The sequence below is a fragment of the Moschus berezovskii genome, chromosome 8 (assembly GCF_049115385.1).
Source record: "Moschus berezovskii isolate FMDL1 chromosome 8, NW_MosBer_1.0, whole genome shotgun sequence".
NCBI classification, from domain to species: Eukaryota; Metazoa; Chordata; class Mammalia; order Artiodactyla; family Moschidae; genus Moschus; species Moschus berezovskii.
This window is the reverse complement of record NC_142467.1, coordinates 111253535-111276746: the sequence shown is the minus strand read 5'-3', so window position 1 is coordinate 111276746 and position 23212 is coordinate 111253535. Positions and strand designations below refer to the sequence as shown.

The window sequence follows — 23212 nt, the reverse complement described above, 5'->3', positions numbered from 1 at the left end:
CATCTCTTCTGCTTCTGTTAGATCCTCACCATTTCTGTCCTTTATCATGCCCATCCTTGCATGAAATGTTCCCTCAATATCTCCAGTTTTCTTGAAGAGACCGCTAGTCTTTCCCACTCTGTTGTTTTCCTCTATTTCTTTGCATTGTTCACTTAAGAAGGCTTTCTTATCTCTCCTTAATATTCTCTGGAACTCTGTATTCATTTGGGTATATCATAAAAACAAAAGTAAAAAAAATTTTCTTAAATATGGTGGAATGTTGCTATATCTCATGTACATTAATGAACATAGATATAAACCATTTTTAAATAGCTACATAGTACAAATGCACAATAATTCATTTAACCAATTACTTATTATCAAATATTTAGATTGTTTTTAGTTTTTTACTACTATCAGCAGTGCTGCAGTGAACATCCTTATACAGGTGAATTCTTTGGCCAAGATTCTGGGGCAAAAAGTGTGCACATTTCTGGTTTTAATATATACTGACAAATTGACCTTAAGGAAGACTATCAGTTTTACACTTTCATTGAGTATCTAAGTACGGCTTTTATTTCAGAATACTCCAGAACTACATATTGTTGATTTTATTGTTTCACCTTACGAAACGGATAGATGACAGATGATACCTTATTTTTATTTGTGAGGTTGATTTTCTTTTCATATCTCTACCAGCCTTTTATTTTTATTTCTTGAGAGTTTGTTTTCCATGGCCTTTGTCCATTTTTCTCTAGGACTGTTGGTTTCTTTCAATGCAGGTGACGCAAGAGATGCAAGGGGGGAAAAAAACTGGATTCACACTTCAGTCTTTACACCAAGATAAACTTAAAGTGGAACAAAAATTTAAATCTAAGGTGTGAAACCATGAAACATTAAAATATTTATAAACATATCCCTTGCCAATGCAGGAGATGCAAGAGACACAAGTTCAATCCCTGGGCTGGGAAGACCCCCTCAAGTAGGAAATGGCAACCCATTACGGTATTCTTGCCTGGGGAATCCCATGGACAGAGGAGCCTGGTGGGCTACAGTCCATGGGGTCGCAAAGAATTGGACATGACTGAGTGACACACGTTGGTTTCTTTATTATGCATTTAGAGAAGATCTTTGTATATTAAAGCTATCAATCCTCATTTCTTTTCCATTTGACCTTGCTAAAGCTGAAACTGCAATACTTTGGCCACCTCATGTGACGAGTTGATTCACTGGAAAAGACTCTGATGCTGGGAAAGGTTGGGGGCGGGAGGAGAGGAGGACGACAGAGAATGAGATGGCTGGATGGCATCACCGACTCTATGGACATGAGTTTGGGTGAACTCCGGGAGTTGGTGATGGACAGGGAGGCCTGGCGTGCTGTGATTCATGGGGTCGCAGAGAGTCGGACACGACTGAGCGACTGAACTGAACTGAACTGAACTGAGGTTGTTTTTCGGAGAAGGCAATGGCAACCCACTCCAGTACTCTTGCCTGGAAAATCCCATGGACGGAGGAGCCTGGTAAGCTGCAGTCCATGGGGTCGTGAAGAGTCGGACACGACTAAGCGACTTCCCTTTCACTTTTCACTTTCATGCATTGGAGAAGGAAATGGCAACCCACTCCAGTGTTCTTGCCTGGAGAATCCCAGGGACGGGGGAGCCTGGTGGGCTGCCATCTGTGGGGTCGCACAGAGTTGGACACAACTGAAGTGACTTAGCAGCAGCAGCAGGTTGTTTTTGCCATACTGATTTTTTTCGTCATTTAATGTAATCAAGTCTTGTAGATTTCTTGTCAAGCTTAGAACAGACTTTTCTGCACCAGAGTTGTATGAATTTTTATCCATATTTTAATGTTTCATGCCTTAGATTTAAGTTTTTGTTCCATTTTAAGTTTATCTTGGTGTAAAGGTTAAAGTGTGAATCCAGTTTTCTTTGTCCCCCCTTGGCTATCCAGCCACTCCAATCTTCAGTCTTTTATACCGAATAATTCAACTTCCCCTCAGTCATTTGAAATGATTGAGGATGTGTGTTTAATACTCAAGTAGCAGAATTCATTGTTTAGCATTGGAGTACCAGAACCAAAGCCCGCAATGGGGTCACTTTTTGAACCCTCTTTAGGTAAATACATAATACTGTGAGGCATTTCATCTTTATTATACCAAAATTTAAGCTTAGCCCTCCTATGTCAAAACTTTCTAGAAATTTGCACATTGTTTTTAAGTTTTCACAGTTAACATATTGCTTTATTTAGTGTTTTTCTACTTTTAATTGCTACTTTTTTATGTTCAAAGCTAGAAAGCATTATGTGTCAAAATTCTGTAATAATAAGTTACCAGGGACACATAAAAGTGATTTGATTAAAAGTGCATCTTATTTCCAAGGTGAGAATCCTAATCATTTAACTTTTGAAATGCTGTATAATAGAATGTTTTGGTAAAAGCAGTAACAATAATAAAATTACAAAGCTCTGCTGTGATTTTTTTTCCTAGTTTTTAATACACTTTAATGTTAAACTTAATTTTTATAGTCAAGTAGAGTTGTTTGACATGCTGAGGTTTAATTTTCTCTTTTCAGATAATTAGTTTGTTAAATGTGTTTACACCACAAAAAACTCTAGAAGAATTTCAAGATGTGTAAGTATAATTTTTATTTAGTAATACACTGTGCATGAAAGATTGAAAATTTAAGAGAGCATGACTGCTTTTTTTAACTTTGGAAATGCAGACAGTAATACATTTTTAAATGATATCTTAGCGACTTTTCACTGTGAAATAGAAACAGTAAGGAAAACGAATAATAATATTCAACTACTTGTGCCTATGGACTTCTCAGTTGGCTCTAGTGGTAAAGAGCCCGCCTACCAATGTAGGAGACGTAAGAGATCCTGGCTCGATCCCTCCGAGTGGGGAAGATGCCCTGGAGGAGGGCATGGCAACCCAGTCTAGTATTCTTGCTTGGAGAATCCCTTGGACAGAGGAGCCTGACAGGCTACAGTCAATAGGGTTGTAAAGAGTCAGACACGACTGAAGCATCTTAGCACACACGTGCTTATCCCTAGACGGTTATCATTTCTATAACAGATAAAGGATGACTGAAAGTGGATTCCTTGGAGAAGACAGTGCCATTAATGCTGCTGATTTTCTTTACTGAAATATAGAATGTTTTTCTCTAATCCTCTAAAATCCAGGATTGTAGGGTTTAGGTGTTTATGGTTGTTCTATCAAATGGGTAAGTGATTAAATATTGTATATTTTCCAAAATCTGAAATAGAATTATTTTACTAACAATGAAATGAAATATTAATTTATTATTGAGATATAATGCACAACTTTATCTTAAATGTATTGGTTTATTCATTCAACAAATATTTGATTGCTAGAAATTCCCTGGTGGTCCAGTGGTTAAGACGCCATGCTTTCAGTTGCACAGCCAAAAGGAAAATTTGGTTGCCAGCTGTGTGCTAAGCACTCTCTTGAACTTGGCATACTTAGGGACCAAAACAGGCAAAAATTCCTTTCATTATTTAAGAATTGCGGATGATCATGTTTCTTCCTAGAGCATGAAGGAAAACCAGGGAAGATAATCAACATAACAAATGGGGAAATTATGTCACTCATTAGAATGTGGCAAATGTGGAAGAAATGAGGCTGAGTGAGAGGGATCAGAATTGCTGGGGGTTAGGAGTCAGGCTGCAGTTTTAAGTAGGATAGTTAGGGAAGGACCTCATGGGATTGGTGACGTTTGAAGAAGCCTCGAGGAAATGAAGGGGTTAGTCCTACAGGTATTTTAAGAAAGGTAGTATTGAGACAGAGGGAATGGGCTTCCCCAGTGGCTCAGTGCTAAAGAATCCACCTGCCAGTGCAGGAAGCAGGGGTTCAACCCCTGGCCCAGGAAGGTCCCCCATGCCACGGAGCAGCTGAGCCCATGTGCCACAACTACTGAGCCAGCTCTCTAACACTTGGGGGCCACAGCCACTGAGCCCACGTGCTGCAACTATTGAAGCCCACAAGTCATAGAAGCCGCGTTCCACAAAAGGGGAAGCCACTGCAACGAGAAGCCCGTGCGCTACAGCAAGAGAGTACCCGCTGCTTGCCGCAACTGGGGAAATCCTGTGCATCAATGAAGACCCCGCACAGCCGAAATTAAAATAAATACAGTTATATTTTAAAAAGATAGAAGGAACAAGCAGCGTAAAGGAGCAGACGTGGGAATGTGCCTGGTGTGTGCTCTTGAGCAAGAGCCTGTTTGGCTGGGTCAAAGGAAGCAGAGGAAAGTAGAAGAGATCGGCTCAAAGAAGTGGCAGGGCCGACACTAATGGGCCTCTCGGCCGTTGTAATGACTTCCCTTTACAAGTGAGACTTTCAGTAGAAGAGTGAGTTTATCTAACTTACATTTTAAAACAGTAACTTGGTTTCTGGACTGAGAATCCACTGTATGGGGTAGAAGACCAGCCAGGAGGCTATTGCAGTAGTTCAGGTGAGAGATTATTGTGGCTACACTTAGACCAAAGGGGTGATAGTGATGGTAAAGGCACGAGATTGGATGTCAACACTGCTTTGAAGATAGAACCCCAGTGTTTGCTCTTCGAGAGGCTGTGTGGTTTAGAGAGAAGGAGTTGCTGACAACAGCATTTGGAATTTTGGCTCAGGTGCTCACTAGAAGGATAAAAGTTCTCTCAACTGAGATGAAGAAAGCTACAGGAAGAACAGATTTGGTGGTGGCGTAGAATCAGGAGCTCAGTTTTAGACATGGAGTCTGTTGGGCACCCAAATTGATCTGTGAAACAGTCAGTTAGATAAGTGCGCCTGGAGTTCAGGTGGGATGTCTGGGTTGAATGTATTAATTTGGGAGTTGACAGTCTATAGATGGTATTTAAAGCCTTGAGGTCAGAAACCAGAGAAGATCATCATGACTATGAGTACAGTAGAGAAAAGAAGGCCAAGGAACAGGTGCTGGCACTCCAACAGTAAGAAGCCAGGGGTAAGAGAAAGTCACGGTCAGCCAGGATTGTTGGACTAGCCACTGGGTTTAGCAACACAGAAGGTGCCAGGAGCCTTGATGACAGTTTCAGCAAAGTGGTGGGGGCAAAAGCCTGATTAAAGTGAGATTAAGGAAAAATGGGAGAAAAAATTGAAGAGGATGAGTATAGATACCTCTTTGGGGAGTTTTGCTTGCAGGAAGAGCAAAAGTACAGGATCGTAGCTGGTAGGGGAGGTGAGGTCAGGAGTTTTCTTAAGATGCGAGCGGTAACGGCCTGGTTTCTGTATTGGTAAGAATGACCCAGTAGCAAAAAGTTTTAATATAGGAGACTTCGCATGTTTGAGATTCTATTTACTGTGATATAAAAATTGCTTCTTATCAAGACACCTAATAAAAGCAAGTTATCTTTTTACATTAGTCAGTACAGTGACTAGGTATGAAATTACTTTTTTATAAAAATTCTGATTTAATACCATGAAGGAATTTGGATAATTTTCGTGTGTACATGGCTGATCATTTGTTTTCTCAGGTATTTGGTTATGGAATTGATGGATGCTAACTTGTGTCAGGTTATTCACATGGAGCTGGACCATGAAAGAATGTCCTACCTTCTTTACCAGATGCTCTGTGGTATTAAACATCTACATTCAGCTGGTATAATTCATAGAGTAAGTAGTGATACTGTATTGGTTTTTTCCTTTTAATAAAAATCATTTTGTTATTGTAATCTTCAGATACCAAAGAACATATTTTTTAAAAATTTGTCAATGTTGAAAATCCAGATAAACTTTGGGATCATGTTACTTTCTCAAAGATTGTTGAGATTAGAAGACATTTGTGGAACACCTGGTTTGCCTGGGCCCATCTGAGCCACCCTGGGTGCAGATATGAGCCAGCAGCCCAGACTCATATACAGAAAAATGCTTCTTTATTTTTTTAAGTTTTTATTTGGAAATAAAACTTAGATAAAAATTACACGAATAGGACAAAGAACTTCCAAGTACTATCTACCCACATATCCCTGGTGTTAATAGTTTTGTCATACTTGAAATCTTGTTTTTAGTGCAAAGAATTTGAATTTGGGGTAGGGGAAAGTTAAAGGCCAAGTAGTACAGTTGCTCTAGAAGTTTTATATGAGTTATCGCCCAAGTATTCATTTCTTACATCATAAAATTCTACCACTCTGGCATCCCAACCATACCGGTAGGAACTCTTGGAAAGGCTCCAGGAAGCCTCTTGACTAAGCCAAGGCTGGCATTTGAATGGTGGTGTTGCCTGTCAGGGAGTACATATTTAAAAACCAGAGAGATGTTCTCTAAGCTGGTTTTATGAGCTTTTGTTATTTTTTGATCTGTACCGCTGTGTAAACAGACCATGATAAAGTGTTTGTTTCTTTGTTATTTTTTGTTTTTTTTTAGCAACTGGAGTGTTGACTGAGACTAAAGGCAGAGATAATAATAGTTTTGTTGAAAGCATTCTTAGCATTCCTTAAATAAGTACTGTATTGATTTTGTTGACTGTCTTTTGATACTATGTTTCAGTAGCAAAAAGTTGTATTTTCTGTGAAGTAAAGTCAGTGGGGGGAAGAAGTGAGACAAGAACAATGAAACCTTATCATACAGAAAAGAACAGAGAGAGTTTGGGTGGTATAGCAGTAGTAATTCTTTTGAGTCTGTTGAGTGGTTCCATCACAGCCACCGGACGGAGGCCTAACACAGTGGCAGAGCCCACAGCTGAGAGACAGTCCATCCCTTGCCCCTGGCAACCATGAGGCCTGAGGCCTGAGTGCGGTCTGCCACCTGAGACCAGCCCCGGCCCTCCCCCTGCCTGCTGGGGGCCTGCCGCATACATTCCTGGCCAGTCTTCAGTCATTGAAATGATAGCCTTTCCTGCTGCCCTGTGCTCAGTGAAAATAGTATAAATTCAGTTGATGAATTTGCTTTACAAATAGTGACACTAGTCATTTTAATTAAAAATAAAGATTTCCTAGCATACCATTCTATTTCTTTTCCTAAAATAGTCACAGACCGTTGTGTAAATTAAAGCACTTTTAATTTCTCTTAAATACATATTGTATTAAAGTCTTGCCTGAGAATAAGTTCTCAGATAATTAGGCTTCATTACTGTTAAGCTTTATTAATTTTGCACAAGCAAACGTTTTGTCTTGCTTGTGTCTCCCCTCTTGGGCCCAGACATACATGGGGAAGCATGGGCACTCTCATTTCAGGGGTGCCTTGTAAGAGTTGTAGCAGACACATGCCTGTGTTAGGTGATGTTTGGTCCCTGCAGTGTAGGCCCACACCTGCAGACCAGAAAGTCACATAGGGTCAAGGAAGTTTTTGGTTTGCCCAGCATGATTTTGCCAACCACCCCTCCATCCTGTTTATCTCCCCACTGGCTCTCCCTCCCCTTTCTGTTCACACATTAGTAGGACTGCAGACTTTGTGTTTGCTTGAAAGCACCATGTGTGCGTTGTGGGGAAGGTAGATAAGGTTCCTGTTTGCACGCCCACCACTCCTCCAGGTCCCAAGAGGTGATCACCCACAGTTATCCTTTAATGGTTAATGGTTTCCTGTGAACTTTTCCTGTCCTTTTTATCTGTATACGATACCATAGATGGAGAAGAAAGTGGAAACCCACTCCAGTATTCTTGCCTGGAGAATCCCGTGGACAGAGGGGCCTGGTGGGCTGCTATCCATTGAGTCGAACAGAGTCAGACACAACTGAAGCGACAGCATACATGCATGCATTGGAGAGGGAAATGGCGACTCACTCCAGTATTCTTGCCTGGAGAATCCCATGGACAGAAGAGCCTGGTGGGCTGCCATCTGTGGGATTGCACAGAGTCAGGCACAACTGAAGTGACTTGGCAGCAGCAGCAGCATATAGACAAAATGTGGTCCACTGGAAAATGGAATGGCACCACTTCAGTATTCTTGCCTTGAGAACCCCATGAACAGTATGAAAAGGCAAAAAGATAGGACACTGAAAGATGAACTCCCCAGGTCACTGTGTGTGTGTGTGTGTGTGTGTTAGTTGCTTAGTCGTATCTGACTCTTTCCTACCCCATAGACTGCAGCCCACCAGGCCTCTCCATCCATGGGATTCTCCAGGCAAGAACACTGGAGTGGGTTGCCATTTCCTTCTCCAAAAGGAACTATAGAAAGAAAGAAAGTGAAGTCGCTCAGTCGTGTCTGACTCTTTATGACCCCATGGACTGCAGCCCACCAGGCTTCTGCATCCATGGAATTTTCCAGGCAAGAGTACTGGAGTGGGTTGCCATTTCCTTCTCCGCCCCAGATCAATAGGTGCCCAATATGCTACCGGAAATCAGTGGAGAAATAACTTCACAAAGAATGAAGAGATGGAGCCAAAGCAAAAACAACACCCAGTTGTGGGTGTGACTGGTGATAGAAGCAAGGTCTGATGCTGTAAAGAGCAATATTGCATAGCAACCTGGAATGTTAGGTCCATGAATCAAAGCAAACTGAAGTAGTCAAACAGGAGATGGCAAGAGTGAACATTGACATTTTAGGAATCAGCGAATTAAAATGGACTGGAATGGGTGAACTTAACTCAGATGACCATTATATCTACTACTGTGGGCAGGAATCCCTTAGAAGAAATGGAGTAGCCATCATTGTCAAGAAAAGAGTCTGAAATGCAATACTTGGATGCAATCTCAAAAACTACAGAATGGTCTCTGTTTCCAAGGCAAAGCATTCATTATCATAGTAATCCAGGTCTATGAAGTAACCGACCAGTAACACTGAAGTAGCTGAAATTGAACGGTTCTATGAAGACCTACAAGACCTTCTAGAACTAACACCCAAAAAGGATGTCCTTTTCATTATAGAGGGCTGGAATGCAAAAGTAGAAAGTCAAGAAACACCTGGAGTAACAGGCAAATTTGGCCTTGGAGCATGGAATGAAGCAGGGCAAAGGCTAACAGAGTTTTGCCAAGAGAACGCACTGGTCATAGCAAACACTCTCTTCCAACAACACAAGAGAAGAGTCTACACATGAACATCACCAGACGATCAACACCGAAATCAGATTGATTATATTCTTTGCAGCCAAAGATGGAGAAGCTCTATACAGTCAGCAGAAACAAGACTACAAGCTGACTGTGGCTCAGATCATGAACTCCTTATTACCAAATTCAGACTGAAATTGAAGTGGAGAAAACCACTGGACCATTCAGGTATGACCTAAATCAAATCCCTTATGATTATACAGTGGAAGTGAGAAATAGATTTAAGGGACTAGATCTGATAGACAGAGTGCCTGATGATCTATGGACAGAGGTTCATGACATTTAACAGGAGACAGGGAGCAAGACCATCCCCAAGAAGAAGAAATGCAAAAAAGCAAAATGGCTGTCTGAGGAGGCCTTAAAAATAGCTATGAAAAGAAGAGGAGTGAAAAGCAAAAGAGAAAAGGAAAGATATACCCATTTTAATGCAGAGTTCCAAAGAAGAGGAAGGAGAGATAAGAAAGCCTTCCTCAGAGATCAATGCAAAGAAATAGAGGAAACAAATAGAATGGGAAAGACCAGAGATCTCTTCAAGAAAATTAGAGATACCAAGGGAACATTTCATGCAAAGATGGGCTCAATAAAGGACAGAAATGATATGGACCTAACAGAAGAAGATATTAAGAGAAGGTGGCAAGAATACATAGAAGAACTGTACAAAAAAGATCTTCACAGCCCAGATAATTATGATGGTTTGATCAGTCACCTAGAGCCAGACATCCTGGAGTGTGAAAATCAAGTGGGCCTTAGGAAGCATCACTACGAACAAAGCTAGTGGAATTGATGGAATTCCATTGGAGCTATTTCAAATCCTAAAAGATGATGCTGTGAAAGTGCTGCACTCAGTATGCCAGCAAATTTGGAAAACTCAGCAGTGGCCACAGGACTGGAAAAGGTCAGTTTTCATTACAGTCTCAAAGAAAGGCAATGCCAAAGAATGCTCAAACTACCACACAATTGCATTCATCTCACATGCTAGTAAAGTAATGCTCAAAATTCTCCAAGCCAGGCTTCAACAGTACATGAACCGTGAACTTCCAGATGTTCAAGCTGGTTTTAGAAAAGGCAGAGGAACCAGAGACCAAATTGCCAACATCCACTGGCTCATCAAAAAAGCAAGAAGAGTTCCAGAAAAACATCTATTTCTGCTTTATTGACTATGCCAAAGCCTTTGACTGTGTGGATCACAATAAACTGTGGGACATTCTGAAAGAGATGGGAATACCAGACCACCTGACCTGCCTCTTGAGAAACCTGTATGCAGGTCAGGAAGCAACAGTTAGAACTGTACATGGAACAACAGACTGGTTCCAAATAGGAAAAGGAGTACGTCAAGGCTGTATATTGTCACCTTGCTTATTTAACTTATATGCAGAGTACATCATGAGGAACGCTGGGCTGGAAGAAGCACAAGCTGGAATCAAGATTGCTGGGAGAAATATCAATAACCTCAGATATGCGGATGACACCACCCTTATGGCAGAAAGTGAAGAGGAACTCAAAAGCCTCTTGATGAAAGTGAAAGAGGAGAGTGAAAAAGTTGGCTTGAAGCTCAACATTCAGAAAACTACGATCTTGGCATCTGGTCCTATCACTTCATGGGAAATAGATGGGGAAACAGTGTCAGACTTTATTTTTTTGGGCTCCAAAATCACTGCGGATGCTGATTGCAGCCATGAAATTAAGACGCTTACTCCTTGGAAGGAAAGTTATGACCAACCTAGATAGCATATTAAAAAGCAGAGACATTACTTTGCCAGCCAAGGTCCATCTAGTCAAGACTATGGTTTTTCCAATGGTCATGTATGGATGTGAGAGTTAGACTGTGGAGAAGGCCAATCGCTGAAGAATTGATGCTTTTGGACTGTGGTGGTGGAGAAGACTCTTGAGAGTCCCTTGGACTGCAGGGGGGTCAAACCAGTCAATCCTAAAGGAAATCAACCCTGAATATTCATTGGAAGGACTTATACTGAAGCTGAAGCTTCAGTACTTTGGCACCTGTTGTGAAGAGCCGACTCATTGGAAAAGACCCTGAAGCTGGGAAAGGGTGAAAGCAGGAGGAGAAGGGGACAACAGAAGATGAGGTGGTTGGATGGCATCACCAACTCGATGGACATGAGTTTGAACAAGCTCTGGGAATTGGTGATGGACAGGGAAGCCTGGCATGCTGCAGTCCATGGAGTCGCAAAGAGTCGGACACGACTGAGCGACTGAACTGAACTGATGATCCTACTACCATTTTCTTAATTGTTTTGAAATTTTTATTTAATTTAATTGATGAATTAATTAATTTAATTAATGAAAATTTAATTAATTGTTTTGGGATTATTTTGTGTAGATCTTTTCCTTCTCTTGTGTTTCCTGCCTCGAGAAACTCCTTCCGCATTTGTTGTAAAGCTTGTTTGGTGGTGATGAATTCTCTCAACTTGTTTGTCTGTTTGTTTGTTGTAGCCACTGTATGGGATCTTAGTTCCCTGAACAGGGATCAATCCTGTGCCCTCTGCTTTGGTAGCACAGGATCTTAACCCCTGGTCTGCCAGGGAAGTCCCTTTGAAGTTTTTGGTTTTTTTTTTTAATTGCTACCTGCATTGTTTTTCTTTCCCCTGAGGTTTTTTTGTTTTGGTTTTTTTAGTATATTTGGTTTCTCACTGTTACATGTGAGACTTCCTTCAAATGTCTTGTGACTTTTTGTCACTGGTCCTATTTAAGACTGAAACATTAGAAGACCAAGTGAAAGTGCATCCATTGGGATTATTGAATCAGGGGTTTTCTCTAGGGCAGCAGGTAGCCACAGGTGTCTCCGTTTTCAGATCCTTTCTCTGGACATTATTTTTCTAGAAAAAGGCTCCAGTCTCTTGACTGAGGGAGAGCAGCCTAGTTGCTGGTATGAGAGGCTGTGTGGGGTGGGGCTAAAATTCTCATGTGGCAAAGTGCAGACCTTCACTACAGTGCCCTGTTATCAGGCTGGGCTCCTAACCCATGCCCTTACTGTGCCTTATACCAGCAGTTCTGTTGGTATTGTGCCTGAGGCCTGAGTCTGGAAACTTGGTTTCAGTTTTTGTAGATAGTAGGCCAGTAGAAGTGCAGATGTGAGAGTTGGCCCATAAAGAAAGCTGAGCGCTAAAGAATTGATGCTTTTGAGCTGCGGTGTTGGAGAAGACTCTTGAGAGTCCCTTGGACTGCAAGAAATCAAACCTATCAATCCTAAAGTGTCAATCCTGAATATTCATTGAAAGGGTTGATGCTGAACCTCCAATACTTTGGCCACCTGATGGGAAGAGCTGAATCATTGGAAAAAGCCCCGATGCTGGGAAAGATTGAAGGCAGGAGGAGAAGGGGATGACAGAGGATGAGATGGTTGGATGGCATCACCGACTTGACGGACATGAGTTTGAGCAAGCTCTGGAAGTTGGTGATGGACAGGGAAGCCTGGCGTGCTGCAGTTGGACACAGCTGAGCAGCTGAACTGACTGATAAGAAGTGAAGAAAGAACCAAGACCTTCTGTGGGTATCTGAGAGGTCTAACTTTACCCTTCTGCAAACCTTTCCCTCCACCCCCATCCCCTGCGATCCCTCAGCATCCTGCTCCCTACCCCATCCTGCCTTCTGCAGCACTTGTCATTCAATTCCGCAGCCCTTTCCAGAGCTGTGGTCCACATTATCTCACTGTGGGCCACTCACTGAGGGTGGGATTACTCCACTTGGCCAAGTTGTTTATTACTGTTTGCTGACTTCCATCCCCGTAGAGCATATGAGGTTTTTCCCTGAAGGCATTAGTGTGCCATGATGGCTTTAGACATGCAGGAGATGCAGGGAGAAGGCCTCTGAGGAAGAGCAGAAGGAGAGTGTCAGAGGAGGTGGGAAAGCTGGCAGGGGACAGCACAGTCTGACCCCTTGGCATAGAGAGGGTGTGAAGAAGGGGTGGAAGCTGTGTGTTAGAGGAAGCCAGTATCTCATAGGAAAGGACCTCCTTCTCCGTGCAGTTGCTGGCCAAGAGCCGCTCTGGGACTTGTGGCCTTGTCATGAGTGCACCTCAGTTGCACTCTCACAGTAGCGAGATAGACAGGCATTTTCACAGCTACCACTGTCCACACCTGTCCTTCTCAGCTCTGCTTCTGCACGCAGGCCAAGAGCAGCCCCCTCAGGCTCCTCATGAGCCTCCCTTCCTGAAGGGAAGAGACAAACCATAGTCCCTTTCACCAGGTGGTTGACCTCGGAGCCACAGCAGGTCCTCATTCTCTGCATTGTTCATTTCTGAAGTGCACGAGTCTGGTGGTCCAAAACGGACCACAGGGTCCGTGGGTCCATGCAGCAGTCATCTTCCCAGTCCTCAAGTATGTGATTGGAACTGATACACTTGACAGTTGATACTCCTGGCAGATTGACTCCTGCATTTGTTCTTTGGTCTGGAGTTAAGAGTTATCTTGATTGGCAAGGCCAAGTGGAAACATGAAACTGCCGCCCTCAAGATAGTACATCAAAAACGTTATTGAACTCTGGGAGATGGGGGAGAATGGAGGAGATGACTGCTGCCATTAGAACCTAAAAATGTCAGAGTGGTGGTCCCTCCTATCTCAGTTTAATTCACTAGTCCAGCCCCTGAAGAAACTAGGTGGATGCTAGAGAATGTCGACCGCCAAGACTTAGCTGACCAGGGCTCCTGATGGCAGCTGCTGTGCTGCACACGGTATTGCTGCCAGAGCAGATTAATAAGGCCTCAGGCGTGTCATAGTGATTGATTCCATATGCGTTCTCCCATACTGATTAGATAAGAGGATCAGAAGTCATGTGAGATGGACAGCAGTCTTTCACAGTTTTGCCCCAGGCCTGTGTCATAATATAGTTGGAAGAGATCTGGACCAGTCTCCATTTATTAGCGGGCCTCCATGACCACCCCCTCCCACCAGCTGGGTGAGGCATGGTGTTGTTTTGAGTCTTTGACTTTCAGTGTCCACTTAGAACTTACGTCTAATGCTTCTCCAAACGTCTACTTAGGCTCCTGTCCCCAGATACAGTCACCCGAGTAAGTGGTCATGGGTGCACGTGAGGAAATCAAGTCAGCAGACAGACGTCAGCAGGTTCTAGGTGGAGAACTGACAAGGAATGACAGCGACCTCGGCCTCGACGACTCTGCTCCTGCCCTTGTCTGGTTACAGGTGTTTCGTGTGCCCTCGTTGGCTGCCCGAGGGGTGCCACCCCCACACTCTGTGCATCACGCCCCCAAATTTAGGAGTCATTTGTATTTTACTGTATATTTCTTGTTTTCCTTGTTTGGAATGGTTTTCAGGATTTGAAGGGGCAGAATTGTCTTTACTCTGCCGTCTTCAAACTACAAATCCACTTCCTTTGTGGAAAGCTGCTTCTGGTTGTGTGTGAGGACTGATGGCGCCATGCGTGTGGGGAGCCCTCAGAAGCCCGGAGACCTCTTTAAGGCACCTTCCATTGCCTCCCAACACGGCTACCATTCCGGCCAGGACGAAATCCACACCTTTCCACAGCTTGATTCCCCCGGTTTGCATGTGACTATCCTAGTTGTCCAGTAGATGGCAGTAAAGTCCATCTTTACTTGGATGGCAGTTGGTCCAACAAAATCCTTGCAAGAGGACACTCTTCTGCCAGGTAGAGGTGGCTGGCATGGGCATGTTTTCTAACCACACAGCAGGTCATCAGGCCGGATGACACTACTCTGATCATCCTTGTTCGTGTGGCTGTGTTAGTTCAAGGCCAGGCTGGATTTCAGGGACTGCTGGGTGGTCAAGTATGTTGTTAAATCATGTTGCTAAGTCATATCCAGCTCTTTGCAAGCCCTTAGACTGTAGCACGCCAGGTTCCTCTGTCCTCCACTATCTCCTTGAGTTTGCTCAAATTCATGTGCATTGAATCAGTGGTGCTATCTAATCATCTCTTCCTCTACCACCCCCTTCTTCTTTTGCTTTCAGGCTTTCCCAGCATCAGGATCTTTTCCAGTGAGTCAGCTCTTTGCCTCAGGTGTCCAAAGTACACCTGAACTTGGATCTTTGGAGCTTCACCTTCAAAATCAATCCTTCCAGTGAATATTCAGAGTTGATTTCCATTAGGATTGACTGTCTCATCTCCTTGCAGTCTGACAGACTCTAAAGAGTCTTTTTCAGCACTACAACTAGAACACATCAATTCTTTGGTGCTTAGCCGTCCTTATAGTCCAACTCTCACATCCATACATGACTAGTGGAAAAACCATAGCTTTGATTATATGGACCTTTGCTGGCAAAGTGATGTCTCTCCTTTTTAATATGCTGTCTAGGTTTGTCATAGCTTTCCTTTCAAGGAGTAAGCATCTTCTAATTTCATGGCTGCAGTCACTGTCTACAGTGATTTTGGAGCCCAAGAAAAGAAATTCTGTCACTGCTTCCACTTTTCCCCCTCTGTGTGCCGTGAAATGATGGGACCGGACACTATAATCTTAGTTTTTTTATGTTCAGTTTCAAACAAGCTTTTTCACCTTATTTCATTCTCATCAAGAGGCTCTTTAGTTCCTCTTCACTTTCCCCGTCAGAGTGATATCATGTGCATATCTGAAGTTCTTGATATTTCTCCTGGCAATCTTGATTCCAGCTTGTGATTCTTCCAGCCTGACACTTCCATGACGTACTCTGCATATAATAAACAGGGTGACAGTATACAGTCTTGTTGTACTCCTTAACAAATTTGGAACCAGTCAGTTGTTCCATGTAAGGTTCTAATTGTTGCTTCTTGGCCTACATACAGATTTCTCAGGAGACAGGTAAGGTGGTCTGGTATTCTGATCTCTTTGAGAATTTTCCACAGTTTGTTGTGATCACACAAATGTTTTAGCATAATCCAAGAAGCAGAAGTAGATTTTTTTTTTTTTTTGAACTCTTTTGCTTTCTCCATGATCCATTGAATGTTGGCAGTTTAATCTCTGGTTCCTCTGCCTCTTTGAAACCCAGCTTGTACATCTGGAAGTTCTCATTTCACATACTGCTGAAGCCTAGCTTGGAGAATTTTGAACATTACTGCCGTGTGAGATGAGTGCAACTGTGTGGTAGTTTGAGCATTCTTTGGCATTGGCTTTCTTTGGGATTGGAATGAAGACTGTCCTTTTCTAGTCCTGTGGCCACTGCTGAGTTTTCCAGATTTGCTGCCATATTGAGTGCGGCTCTGTAACAGCATCACCTTTTAGGATTTCAAATAACTCAGCTGAAATTCCATCACCTCTGCTAGCCTAGGTCCTAGTAATGCTTCCTAAGGCCCATTTGACTTCACACTCCAGGGTGTCTGGCTCTAGGTGAGTAACAACACTATCATGGTTATCCTGGTCATCAAGATGTTTTTTGTATCAGTTCAGTTCAGTTCAGTCGCTCAGTCGTGTCCGACTCTCTGCGACCCCATGAATCACAGCACGCCAGGCCTCCCTGTCCATCACCAACTCCCGGAGGTCACTCAAACTCATGTCCACAGAGTTGGTGATGCCATCCAGCCATCTCATTCTCTCGTCCCCTTCTCCTCCCGCCCCCAACCTTTCCCAGCATCAGAGTCTTTTCCAGTGAGTCAACTCGTCGCATGAGGTGGCCAAAGTATTGGAGTTTCAGCTTTAGCATCAGTCCTTCCAATGAACATCCAGGAATGATCTCCTTTAGAATGGACTGGTTGGATCTCCTTGCAGTCCAAGGGACTCTCAAGAGTCTTCTCCAACACCACAGTTCAAAAGCATCAATTCTTCGGCGATCAGCTTTCTTCACAGTCCAACTCTCACATCCATACATGACCACAGGAAAAACCATAGCCTTGACTAGATGGACCTTTGTTGGCAAAGTAATGTCTCTGCTTTTTAATATACTATCTAGGTTGGTCATAACTTTCCTTCCAAGGAGTAAGCGTCTTTTAATTTCATGGCTGCAGTCAGCATCCGCAGTGATTTTGGAGCCCCACAAAATAAAGTCTGACACTGTTTCCACTGTTTCCCCATCTATTTCCCATGAAGTGATGGGACCAGATGCCATAATCTTTGTTTTCTGAATGTTGAGCTTCAAGCCAACCTTTTCACTCTCCTCTTTCACTTTCATCAAGAGGCTTTTGAGTTCCTCTTCACTTTCTGCCGTAAGGGTGGTGTCATCTGCATATCTGAGGTTATTGATATTTCTCCCAGCAATCTTGATTCCAGCTTGTGCTTCTTCCAGCCCAGCATTCCTCATGATGTACTCTGCATATAAGTGAAATAAGCAGGGTGACAATATACAGCCTTGACGTACTCCTTTTCCTATTTGGAACCAGTCTGTTGTTCCATGTACAGTTCTGACTGTTGCTTCCTGACCTGCATACAGGTTTCTCAAGAGGCAGGTCAGGTGGTCTGGTATTCCCATCTCTTTCAGAGTGTTCCACAGTTTATTGTGATCCACACAGTCAAAGGCTTTGGCATAGTCAATGAAGCAGAAATAGATGTTTTTCTGGAAATCTCTTACTTTCTCCATGATCCAACGCATGTTGGCAATTGGATCTCTGGTCCCTCTGCCTTTTCTAAAACCTGCTTGAACATCTGGGAGTTCACGGTTCACATATTGCTGAAGCCTGGCTTGGAGAATTTTGAGCACGACTTTACTAGCATGTGAGATGAGTGCAATTGTGCGGTAGTTTGAGCATTCTTTGGCATTGCCTTTCTTTGGGATTGGAATGAAGACTGACCTTTTCCAGTCCTGTGGCCACTGCTGAGTTTTCCAAATTTGCTGGCATATTGAGTGCAGCACTTTCACAGCATCATCTTTCAAGATTTGAAATAGCTCAACTGGGTATAGTTCTGTGTATTCTTGCCACCTCTTCCTAATCTCTTCTGCTTCTGTTAGGTCCTTAATGGTAAGGATCTTCTGTCCTTTATCATGCCCATCCTTGCAAGAGATGTTCCCTTGATCCCTCCAGTTTTCTTGAAGAGCTCTCTAGCCTTTCCCATTCTGTTGTCTTCCTCTGTTTCTTTGCACTGCTCGTTTAAGAAGGCCTTATCTCTCCTTGCTCTTCTTTGGAACTCTGGGTTCAGTTGGTGTCTATCTTTTCCCTTCTCCCTTGCCTTTTTTTGCTTTTCTTCTTTCCTCAGTTATTTGTAAGGCATCCTCAGCCAAAAACTTTGCCTTCTTGAATTTCTTTTTCTTTAGGATGGTTTTGGTCACTGTCTCCTGTACAATGTTATGAACCTCCATCCATAGTTCTTCAGGCACTCTGTCTACCACATCTAATCCCTTGAATCTATTCATCACGTCCCCTGTATAATCATAAGGGGTTTGATTTAGGTCATACCTGAATGGCCTGGTAGTTTTCCCTACTTCAATTTAAGCCTGAAGTTTGCAATTAGGAGCTTATGATCTGAGCCACACACAGCTCCAAGTCTTGTTTTTACTGACTGTATAGAGCTTCTCCATCTTTGGCTTCTAAGAATATAATTAAATTTAGATATTGACCATCTGGCAATATCCATATGTGGAGTGGTCTTTTGTGGGGTTTTGAGAAAGGGTGTTTGCTATGACCAGCACATTCTCATGACAGAACTCTGTTAGCCTTTGTCCTGCTTCAGTTTGTACTCCAAGGCCAAACCTGCCTGTTATTCCAGGTATCTCTTGACTTCCTACTTTTGCATTCCAATCCTCTGTGTTGAGAACGTCTCTTTTAGGTGTTAGTTCCAGAAGGTCATGTATGTCTTCATAGAACCGCTCAGCTTCACCTTTTTCAGCATTACTGGTTGGGGCATAGAGTTGGATTACTGTGATGCTGAATGGGTTGCCTTGGAACCCATTCAGTCATTTTTGAGACTGCGCCCAAGTACTACATTTTGGACTTTTTTGTTGACTAGGAGGGCTATTCCATTTCCTCTAAGGTATTCTCACCCACAGTAGTAGATAAAACGGTCATCTGGATTAAATTCACCCGTTCATGTGTGACTTCCTACTTTTACATGCAAAAGTAGGAAGTTAAGAGATACCTGCAGTAACAGGGAAGTTTGGTCTTGAAGTACAAAACGAAGCAGGTGTAACTCAAACAGAGTTTTGCCAAGAGAACACACTGGTCATAGAAAACAACCTCTTACAACAACACAAGAGAAGACTCTACACATGGACATCACCAGATGGTCAACACCGAAATCAGATTGATTATATTCTTTGCAACCGAAGATGGAGAAGCTGTATACAGTTAGCAAAAACAAGACCGGGAACTGACTGTGGCTCAGATCATGAACTCCTTATTGCCAAATTCAGACTTAAATTGAAGAAAGTAAGGAAAACCACTACACCATTCAGGTATGACCTAAATAAAATCCCCAAGGATTATACAGTGGAAGTGACAAATAGATTCAAGGGATTAGATCTGATAGAGTGCCTGATGAACTATGGACAGAGGTTCGTGATATTGTATAGGAGGCAGTGATCAAGACCATCCCCAAGAGACAGATGCAAAATAGCAAAATGGTTGTCTGAGGAAGCCTTACAAATAGCTGAGGAGAGAAGAGAAGTGAAAGGCAAAGGAGAAAAGAAATGATGTATTCATCTGAGTGCAGAGTTCCCAAGATTAGCAAGGAGAGATAAGAAAACCTTCCTCAGTGATCAGTGCAAAGAAATAGAGGAAACCAACAGAATGGGAAAGACTAGAGATCTCTTCAAGAAAATTAGAGATACCAAGGGAACATTTAATGCAAAGATGGGCTCAATAAAAAGGACAGAAACGGTACGGACCTAACAAAAGCAGAAGATATTAAGAAGAAGTGGCAAGAATACACAGAAAAACTGTACAAAAAACATCTTCATGACCGAAATAACCACGATGGTGTGATCACTCACCTAGAGTCAGACATCCTGGAATGCAAAGTCTAGTGGGCCTTAGGAAGCATCACTATGAACAAAGCTAGTGGAGGTGATGGAATTCCATTTGAGCTATTTCAAATCCTAAAAGATGATGCTGTGAAAGTGCTGCACTCAATATGGCAGCCTGTTTTGAAAACTCAGCACTGACCAAAGGACTGGAAAAGGTCTGTTTTCAGTCCCAAAGAAAGCCAATGTGAAAGAATGCTCAAAAAAAAAAAAAAAAAAAGAATGCTAAAACTACTGCACAATTGCACTCATCTCACACACTAGCAAAGTAATGCTCAAAATTCTCCAAGCCAGGCTTCAACAGTATGTGAATCATGAATTTCCAGATGTTCAAATTGGATTTACAAAAGGCAGAGGAACCAGAAATTGCCGACATCCACTGGATCATCGAAAAAGCAAGAGAGTTCCAGAAAAACATCTCCTTCTGCTTTATTGACTACTCCAAAGCCTTTGACTGTGTGGATCACAACAAAATGTGGAAAACTATTCAAGAGATGGGACTTCCAGACCACCTGACCTGCCTCCTGAGAAACCTATGCAGGTCAGGAAGCAACAGTTAGAACTGGACATAAAACAACAGACTGGTTCCAAATAGGGAAAGGAGTACGTCAAGGCTGCATATTGTCACCCTGCTTATTTAACCTATATGCGGAGTACATCATGAGGAACGCTGGGCTGGATGAAGCACAAGCTGGAATCAAGATGGCTGGGAGAAATATCAATAACCCCAGATATCCAGATGACACCAGGCTTATGGCAGAAAGCGAAGAAGAACTAAAAAGCCTCTTGATGGAAGTAGAAGAGGAGAGTGAAAAAGTTGGTTTAAAGCTCAACGTTCAGAAAACTAAGATCATGGCATCCAGTCCCATCACTTCATGGCACATAGATGGGGAAACAGTGGAAACAGTGACAGACTTTATTTTCTTGGTTTCCAAAATCATTGCAGATGCTGACTGCAGCCATGAAATTAAAAGACTCTTGCTCCTTGGAAGAAAACTTATGACCAAGCTAGACAGCATATTAAAAAGCAAAGACATTACTTGGCCAACAAAGGTCCATATAATCAAAACTATGGTTTTTCCAGTAGTCATGTATGGATGTGAGAGTTGGACTATAAAGAAAGCTGAGTGCCAAAGAATTGATGCTTTTGAACTGTGGTGTTAGAGAAGATTCTTGAGAGTCCCTTGGACAGCAAGGAGATCCATCCAGTCAATCCTAAAGGAAATCAGTCCTGAATATTCATTGGAAGGACTGATGCTGAAGCTGAAGCTCCAGTACTTTGGCCACCTGATGTGAAAAACTGACTCATTTGAAAAGACCCTGATGCTGGGAAAGATTGAAGGCAGGGGGAGAAGGGGACAACAGAGGACGAGATGGTTGGGTGGTGTCACCGATTCTATGGACATGAGTTTGAGTAAGCTCCGAGAGTTGGTGATGGACAAGGAAGCCTGGCATGCTACAGTCCATGGGGTCACAAAGAGTCGGACACAACTGTGCAACTGAACTGAACTGATTCCTGTCTGTTTTAGTTCACTGATTTCTAAGATATCAGTGTTCAATCTTGCCATCTCCTGCTTGACCATCTCCAATTTATCTTGATTCATGGGCCTAACATTCCAGCTTCTTATACGATATTGTTCTTTACAACATCAGACATTACTTTTACCACCAGGCATATTCACAACTGAGTGTCGTTTCCACTTTGGCCTAGCCCCTTCATGCTTTCTAAAGTTATTAGTAATTGCCTTTGCTCTTCCCCGATAGCAAACTGGACACCTTTGAATCTGGGGGTTCATCTTCCAGTGTCATATCTCTTTGCCTTTTTATATGGTCCATGGGGTATAAAAAGGAGAATCTCCTTGGAAAGAGGAGCCTGGCATGCTACAGTCCATGGGATTGCAAAGAATTGAATACGACTGAGCAACTAAGCACAATTTGTATTCTGAAATACCCGTTCTTCCCATATTCTTTGGTTCTAAAAGCGGAACCTAGGAACAAATTGGTTTGTTTTACCTTAGCTGCATTACTGCCTCCTCACAGGAAATGGTCACTGGTTTGAGTGTGGTGCCTATTCTTCCCATGCTTTGTTTTGTGCAGCCTCGCAGCTGTGGGTGGGATTGGCCGTGCTCCCCTTAGCACTTCTTGTTGGGACATGCATGGAGGAAGTGCTCTGGGGCCAGCCAGGGACCAGTGCATCTGCATGGGCTTGGTAGGAGTTTTCATTATGTTTTTAAGCAATGCATAGTTATGTTATATTTTACTGAATTCCGAATGTTTAGAAAGAAAGCGCTTAGCAGTAATGAAACATAGTTTTGACTGATGTAAATTTAAATTTTTCTACTTATCCCAGTAACATTTGACAGCTGTCACTCAAGACACACCTATGCCCACTGGTGACACATCAATTGGAATGTTTCAGCCAGGTGCTGGTCCTAAAACATCACTTACTGTGTAATGTGACTTGGCAATTTGACATTGTAGCTACACATTGGAAAGCACTTGTGAAAATAATAGATTGTTTGGAAGTCATAGTTTCTAGGATGAGTTTTCAGGCCGAAGTTCCAGACAAGAATCAAATTCCTGTAGCTTGAGGAAGGGTCTAGGATGTAGGGGATCACCATAAAGAAAGGCCCTAGAGTAACGAAGGAAAAAGCTGCAGAAGTTGTGATGAGTTGTGTTGAGAGTGTAGTGGAGTGTGATGTGTACATTCACCTTGCAAACATTTTCTGAGAATCTGCTGTGCCAGACTCCATATGCTGGGAGCACAGAGAGACCTTCAGGCCTCCTCTCACAGAGCTCTCACTGGGAGGGGTGAAGAAGGGACTTTTTTTTTTTTTTTTTTTAGGTAGCTCAAAACTTTTATTCAGATAATGTTATGAATTATATGTCCATCACAGTGTGCCATTTAAAATGACTTACTCAATTTAAATGAATTAAATGAATGAAACTATGCTGATCAACTTATAACTGTATTTGTGTATAATAAAAGTGTATATCTTTATAAATATATTTTGTGATAGTTACTAATTCAGATAAGAGATCACTTACAGGGTTTCTCTTAGTGGAGGAATTTTTTTTTTCCATTTGTGAATTCTTTTAAATTTTATTTTATTCTAAACTTTAATTGGAGGCTAATTACTTTACAGTATTGTATTGGTTTTGCCATACACTGACATGAATCCCCGGGTGTATATGTGTTCCCCATCCTGAACCCCCCTCCCACCTCCCTCCACATACCATCCCTCTGGGTCATCCCAGTGCTCCAGCCCCAAGCATCCTGTATCATGCATCGAACCTGGACTTTGAGAGTAGTGTGTGTGCCGGGGGATGGGAAGTTGGTGTTGGTAATCATGGGATTCTTCTTCCAAAGA

The 23212-nt window shown here is 42.6% G+C and overlaps 1 protein-coding gene across 5 annotated transcripts in view; it reads left to right on the top strand.

The window, feature by feature from the left end:
* MAPK9 (mitogen-activated protein kinase 9) overlaps positions 1-23212 on the top strand; it is a 67480-nt gene that overhangs the window by 28430 nt on the left and 15838 nt on the right. For 4 of the 5 annotated variants that reach the window (XM_055431244.2, XM_088839281.1, XM_055431243.2 and 1 more), the window contains exons 4-5: positions 2553-2611; positions 5488-5626. The exons of the other annotated variant lie outside the window; for it this stretch is intronic. In XM_055431244.2, coding sequence (XP_055287219.1) covers positions 2553-2611; positions 5488-5626 — 198 coding nt within the window. The remainder of the gene's footprint in view (positions 1-2552; positions 2612-5487; positions 5627-23212) is intronic. 5 annotated transcript variants of the gene reach the window in all.